The sequence below is a fragment of the Aristolochia californica genome, unplaced genomic scaffold (assembly GCF_029961685.1).
Source record: "Aristolochia californica isolate CCGP_79_NKW_82.1479 unplaced genomic scaffold, dmAriCali1.0.hap1 SCAF_4, whole genome shotgun sequence".
Taxonomy (NCBI): Eukaryota; Viridiplantae; Streptophyta; class Magnoliopsida; order Piperales; family Aristolochiaceae; genus Aristolochia; species Aristolochia californica.
In genome coordinates, this window is record NW_027182103.1 from 5,381,989 (window position 1) to 5,388,950 (window position 6,962).

At 38.2% G+C, this 6,962-nt stretch overlaps 1 protein-coding gene across 1 annotated transcript; it reads right to left on the reverse strand.

The window, feature by feature from the left end:
- Positions 1-4,002: 4,002 nt before the first annotated feature.
- On the reverse strand, positions 4,003-6,199 carry LOC137962636 (arogenate dehydrogenase 2, chloroplastic-like). The gene is made up of 6 exons (XM_068809630.1): positions 5,757-6,199; positions 5,499-5,667; positions 5,244-5,411; positions 4,816-4,898; positions 4,660-4,729; positions 4,003-4,501 (listed from the first exon to the last, which is right to left on the reverse strand). The coding sequence occupies exons 1-6, from the start codon at positions 6,140-6,142 to the stop codon at positions 4,175-4,177; spliced, it is 1,203 nt and encodes a 400-aa protein (XP_068665731.1). The 5' UTR covers positions 6,143-6,199; the 3' UTR covers positions 4,003-4,174.
- Between the last annotated feature and the right edge of the window lie 763 nt (positions 6,200-6,962).

Sequence of the window (6,962 nt, forward strand, 5' to 3'; positions counted from 1 at the left end):
AGAGTGCATTCCTAAATGGGTATATTCAAGAAGAAGTTTATGTTGAACAACCCAAAGGTTTTGAAGACATGAACAAGCTTGACCATGTATACAAACTACATAAAGTTTTATATGGGATAGACCAAACTCCTAGAGCGTGGTATGAATGACAAAACAATTTCTTAGAGAAAAATGTTGTTAAGAGAGGCAATGTAGATAAGACTATATTTACAAAGAATTGTGATCAAAACTTGATTATCATTAAAATTTACGTGGATGATATCATATTTGCTTCTACAAACCCTTAACAATGTAAAAAAAATGCCAGTATAGTAAAGAATGAGGTTGAAACGAGTTTAATTGGTGACTCACATTCTTCCTTAGGCTTTAAGTAATGCAAATAAAAAATGGCGAATTCATAAATCAGTCCAAATACACTAAGAACTTGCTTAAGAGATTCAATAAAATCTTAAAGCAATTAGCACACCCATGATTTTGTCCTTGAAACTTGACTCGAGCAACTCTACTAGGGCCATAGGTAAAAAACTCTATAGTAGCATGATAGGATCCCTACTTTAACTGTCAGCTAGTGGAGTTAATATAATGATCTTGGTATGCCTATGTGCTATATTTCAATCCGACCCTAGAGAATCTTACTTAGTGGCATTAAAAAGGATTTCTTGTTATCTACTTGGAACACCAAACTTAGGTCTTTGGTCATCAAACTCATCAGCCATTGAACTAGTATGTTACTCCAATGCTGATTTTGCAGGTTGCAAAATTGACAGAAAGAGTACGAGTGGTGTTATCAATTACTTGAACATATGCTCATCTCTTAGTTTTCTAAGAAACAACACTTATTTTCTCTATCCCCCACTGAAGCTCAAATAGCATTTGGAAGTTGTTGCGCTCAACTTCTTTGCATGAAACAACAACTAGATGATTTTGGCTTAGAGCAAAAGGAAATTGTAGTCCATTGTGACAATATGAGTGTCCTAAGTCTAAGTAAGAACCTGGTTCACCACTCTAGACCAAAACACAGAGAAATAAGGCATCACTTCAATAGAGAGTTGGTTCAAATCAAAGTAATTAGAATTGAATTTGTTCCAATAGAAAATCAATAAGCCAACATTTTTACCAAGCCTTAAGTATTTGATCGGTTCTCAAAGCTTAGAGGAGAACCAGGCATGAGCAACTCACCTTGATCCACTTAGGCTGAAAAACGTGGTGCCATAAGAGTTAAGTGGAAGTCAAAAGATTGCATTTCTGTCACTCTGCATAGTGTATTGATCGATCAATGCATATTGGTTGATCGATCAACTTAATGATCGATCGATCAATCATTCACGATGCAAAATGAGAACTTGAAGAATTTTAAACAAATTTCAACTCATTCTCTTCACTCCAAATCATTTAACTCAGTCCATACCAAATCTCCAAGCTCCAAACCCTTTTCCCTTTGATTTTTGAGGCATCCCTCACTCAAATCTGAGGTTAAACCCTCACTTTTCTCACTATATTCGCCTAAACCGAAATCCAACAATGGTTTTATTCAATTTAGGATCCCATGATTAGAACCTCGAGCAAAGTAAGAGAGGGAGAGAAGAAGAAAAGAAGAAGAAAAGAGAAGAGAAGAGAAGAGAAGAGAAGAGAAGAGAAGAGAAGAGAGAAAGGGAGAGAGAGAGAGCCTTTAGGCTAAGAGAGAGCTTGGACAAATTAAGAGAAGGGGAGAGAGCTTGAATGCTCTATCCCAAGCCAAGAGCCTCTATTTATAGTTTTTGAGAGGATGTTACGATGTCCATAATATCCTTAGGGCTACAAGCCTTAGATAAGAAAAGACATAAGTAGACATGTTACATCTTTGTGTCATCTTTATGATAAGTCTTCTTATTTATCATGATGCCACATTTCTTGAACGTGTGGACCTTCTCCTTGGATGTATGGGCCTTCCTTGGTCGTGTGGGCTTGGGGCCATCTTCTAATAGGTTTGTACCAAAGTGATGGCTAAAAAGAAGACTCCCATCAAGGAGCCCAAGGTATGCAAGTAAATGCCAAATGGGCACAAGGACTTTCGAACCCGACAACAATGAGTGGGTACTTTCTAAATTTCGCCTCTAAGAGTATTATTGAACCAAGCAAAGTAGTTGTGGAGTTTCATGAGAGGGAGATTGAAGGTTTCGAGGAGACGTTCACAACTTAAGAGGGGGGTATTTACCCATCGTTGGTAAAGGTCTTCTACTGAAACTTAGAAGTGGAAGAGCTTGGGCAAAACAATCTGAAGTTGACCTCCTCTGTTAAGAAGACCAAATAGTCCATTCAATCAATGGAGCTCAATGATGTTCTTGGCAGCACACTTATGGGGATGACTTGTTATGTCAAGGAAAACTGGCTAGTGAATCTTCACAATGAGTTCCCGCAAAACATACAAGACACCATCCTATTGGTATTTAGGCAACCAATGAAGAGCTCCTACGAGGTCAAAATTAAGGACCTCACTAGCTTCATACACTAGTCAAAATAGTCATAGTTTGAAACACATTCCACTCAATTTTAATGGTAGAAAAATAACCCAACTTTAGGGCACAACAAATAGACTACTCTCTTTTTAAAGGTAGCTTAAACAAAAAACACCTCTTGGGTAAAGAATAAAAAAACTTGACTCATGCTGGATGTTGGGCATACTCCTATTCTTTTTAGGTAGTGGGTTTATATGCATTACTCTAAAGTAATTTTAGTAAAAAAAATTGAAGAAATTACTTTGAGGAATTAAGGGTGTAAATTAAAAGATAACAACTCTCATATTTCAAAAGTAAGAAGGAGGCGCTTTTAGACCAAGAGATGGATTAAAAGTGACAAGGTTTGACTCAAGAGGGAGATAAAAAGTAATTCTTCTTTGAACATGATGATTGAGGAAACTTTAAAAAGATATGTCTTCAATGAGAAATTTTTAAGATGGAACATAATGATGAAAACTTTCTAAACATAAATTTCTCATATAAGGCAATTACTTTTTAACACAACTTGACCAATTTGTAATGAAAATATTCAAGAAATAATTTCTGGAATGAGGGAGGTTTCATGATTCTAATATTTGGAATTTAGAATGAGGAAAAAAAACTTTCTAATTAAAAAATCTCGCTTTATCAAAAAGAAAATTAAATTCATAATGGGAAAGACTTTTCTCAAGGAAACTAACCTCATAGTAGAAAAGACTTCTCTTTAGGACATAAATGTATTGTGAGATCAAACAAAAAGAAACTTTTAAAGAAAGAAAGATACACAAGTTGGTAAAATCTTGAGCATATTTTGAAAACAAATAGGAAACACAACTAACATTAACAACTCAAAAAGTGATACAAAAAAATGGGATTAAATTCGCATATTCGCATGCAATAGGATTCCAGCATGATTTTTGATTATTCCAATATAGATCTCTCTTTAGAAATATCAGATCGAGAAACGGTTTACTGGGATATAAGTCATATCTTTCTTTTGAAATATGATTCTCAATATAAATTGTAAGTTCTTTTTTATCGGTGATGAGAATATAACAATGACCGTTCTCTTCTAGTCTGCAATTTCGAATCAGCTTCAACAAGTATTGGAAAGGCACAAGACATACCATATAGACGCTTCAGCAACAATTCGAGGGGCTGCAGTAATGAGTGGCAGGCAACAGCCAACACCCAACACCCAACAGACTAGAGAATTCTTCAATTTCTTTGTCTTCCTTTGTTCATGATCCATGTCTTTTTGTTTGGTAATTTGCTAAATATTTTTAGTGATTTTCGGAGCTGCCTCTTCAAATTTCCACTGTTGGAGGAGCCAAACTGAAACAGCGAGGCATCATCATCGTTTACCTACCGCATATCTACTCCCACCAGAAAACGACAGTTGTGTTGAAAGAGGCTCGTGGTTTTGTTCCAAAAGTCCCACCTGTCCCCTGAATCTCATCTACGCGGCGTCTCATCCTCTCACCTACTAATCATCCACCAACCACTCCACTCGTCACAGAAGAGAAGATGATGCAATTTAGTATAGATTTCAAGCTTTCAAGTTTTAAGTTTTGAACCGATCTTTATACAGACGATAGGAGAAGAGACAGAAACGAAATAAACAATCGATGACCCTTTTTTGTTTGCCCAAATAAATACATTTGAGATTACATAGAGAAAATGGAAGATGGGTCCAACACCTATCTGTCGCCCAGTCGTGCATCTTTAGGCACAGAGACGGCCGCACCGCTGCTCTCCTCGGCCGGAGGTGGAGGCACGGCAAATGATGTCAGATCCCTCATCTTCTCATTGTTGGGCAGGAAGTAAGGCTTTGTCTGCTGTGGCGCTCCCTGCACTGGGACTCTCTCCACGATCTGCTTCCTCAGGATGTCGTGGAGCCTACCGAACAGTTTCTGCTTCACCGTCTCAAACGCCCTATCCAGATTCTCAATCTGCTCTGTGGCGTTCACGTTGTACATGAACAGCCCATAGTACAAATCAAAGCTGTCGCTGACCGTGTTCTCCGTCTGTACAAGCAAAATATATACAAAATTAAAGTATTACTAAGCAAAGACGACGCGCTTTTACAGAGGAAAGTAGAAAACTTTCCACTTGGTAAAGCTGCACATTTATATAGTCTAACAGGGTTGGTGGCGATTAAATTTATATCAGGATTTTGACTCACCAGCTGCAAGAGGGTCTCGTACCCCTTCGTGTTGATGGGGGTAGATTCCAGGTTTAGATGAGATAAGATCCTGCGCGGAATAGGCATTGAATGACCATTTAATCTTTTCAGAGTTAAGATAAGAACGAAAGAGATTAAAGACTAATAAATAATTACCTTCCGATGGTGTGCGTCATGAACTGGCTGCCGGCGGCGTGCCGATCATGTTCTTCGCAAGACATTTCCACCATCCGGCATCCCTGGAGAAGTATTATCCATCTCTCCTTTAGCTCCTTTCAGCCAAACTAGTCGTAATTCATACAAAAACCTTAAATCTACAACAACCTGATTTTAATGTTTCATAGTTGTAAGCAAGGATTTTTTTTTTCTTTGATCTTCTTAATGGGCTACAAGGATTTTAAAATTTAAAACAACGAGATAAGAAAAGCTGAATATCAACTCCAACGTTCGGAAAATATAAATTTTAGCTTTGCGGAGAAAATGGAGCTGTTATCCACAAGATCAGTGGTTTCTTTTTCAATTGTTGTCTAGAAATTAAACGAGTGTTACAGTTAATGGAGCTAGTTGAGTCGGTAATTCCTTACCTCTTGCTCGAAGATGCTTAAGAACTGCCTGCATTTCTGCTCCTGAACGCTATTTTCAGTAATACGGACCTTGTCAAAAACGAAAGGCAAAGCCGTCCAGCCATTTTTCCCACTTTCTGGTCCAAACATTGGATGCGTGCAAACAATTCCAAAACCCGGAGGAAGAACCTGGAGATCCCATTCTTTAGTCTCGCTACTCTGGCAAACTTGATCATAAAAATTTTAAATCGAAAGAATAAAAAAAAAAACAGCTACCTCGAGGAAAAGGTTTCTAGGAAACTGCTTCACAGATAAAACTTCAGCGAAAACGGTGTCCGGCTTCAATTTGTGCATTGGGATTCCTCTGATTACAGATTCAGTGGACAAAATCGAACTACAGACTAGCACCACATCTGGCTGTTCTTCGCACAAGTCATCAACGTTTCTGTGTCCAAAGAAATCAAACATAAGCATTCTTCTCTCAGATCCCTTTATCTACATAACTTCCACGCCTTTGCTCAAACCAGTACTCACCTGAAGAACTGAATACCATGTTTCTCGCAGTATTCTGTGTAATCAGATCTTGATGTTACCAAAACCTTGTGGCCCTGTCTTAGAATTCCCTTAGCTATGAACTGACCAAAGTTCCCGAACCCAATAATCGCTACCTTCAGAGGCGGATCATTTGATGAAATCAATGGTTCCCTAGAGTTGTCGATATGGTTGAAGATCTGGGCCCGTCTCAGAGCTGCGGACTTGAGGCTTAGTTTATCAAGCTTAGCAGCACTGGAATTGCGGAGCGTGAGATTTAACAGGAAAGAATTTTGACCAAGTGAGGCCTGTGAAGCTAGATTTTGTTTTGTGTTGATCTGAGCTTGAGGGATATTAGCTTTGCAGCTGGAGAGCTGAAAAGAAGCCATTTTTGACGGGCAAAAAAGCTTCCTCTCTCTCAGAACGCTGCAGCTCTCCCGAGGGTTGATGGGGGAAGAAGAATCAATTTATGTAATCATGCTGTAGCGAGAAGTTACCGATATAACCTCCTTCTAAGGCAGGTATTGCCTTTCTCTTGTTGGTGGGAGCATCTGAAGAAAACCATTAAATACTTCATTAGAATATTTAAAAAAAGATTAATCCTGGGCGGATTTTCTATATTTACTGCATGTATGAAAAGGGGCATGGAAGTCTAATGAGTTCTACATAACTATGAAAACACCAACCTCCTCCCATCTCTCTTGTCATTGGCAAGGGAGGAGCTCAACCCTCCCTACCATCTTCCCCCTCTCTCACCACCTGTTGGGGATATTAGGTTTCATCTATTGCCTATGCCAAATAATGGGGAAGGCTGGCAATCTTCAACCTTCTCCTTAGAATGATGAGATTACCCTCCCTTTCATGGAAGTTTGAGAGGGTAATTTTAGTCAATCGGTGGTTACACCCAATTGACTTAGGTTCAATTGGACCGAATCACCTATTATATAAAAATGATTAGGTCAATTTTAATAATTTTAATTGATAAGAATGACATTTTTGAAACCACTACCTTCATTAAATCAAGAATGAGCAAAACCAAATAGCTCCATGAAACAACAAGAGTAATTGGTGTAGTTGACTTAACTATGATTTATACAATATAATATAAGCAGGACAATTGGAGTTATTTTTGTGGAAAATTGAAGTACCATCGGTTGCCTTCAACTCTTAGTCCGACTTACCCAAAACCTAGTTTAATTGGGAAAAATC

Bases quoted from the DNA above. Each gene is read 5' to 3' on its own strand.
- LOC137962636 (XM_068809630.1), bottom strand. From the start codon at position 6,142: ATGGCTTCTTTTCAGCTCTCCAGCTGCAAAGCTAATATCCCTCAAGCT. The intron at 5,412-5,498 runs GTAGCTGTTTTT...TGGGATCTCCAG, and splicing joins CTAGAAACCTTTTCCTCGAG to GTTCTTCCTCCGGGTTTTGG. The intron at 4,899-5,243 runs GTAAGGAATTAC...ATACTTCTCCAG, and splicing joins TAAGCATCTTCGAGCAAGAG to GGATGCCGGATGGTGGAAAT.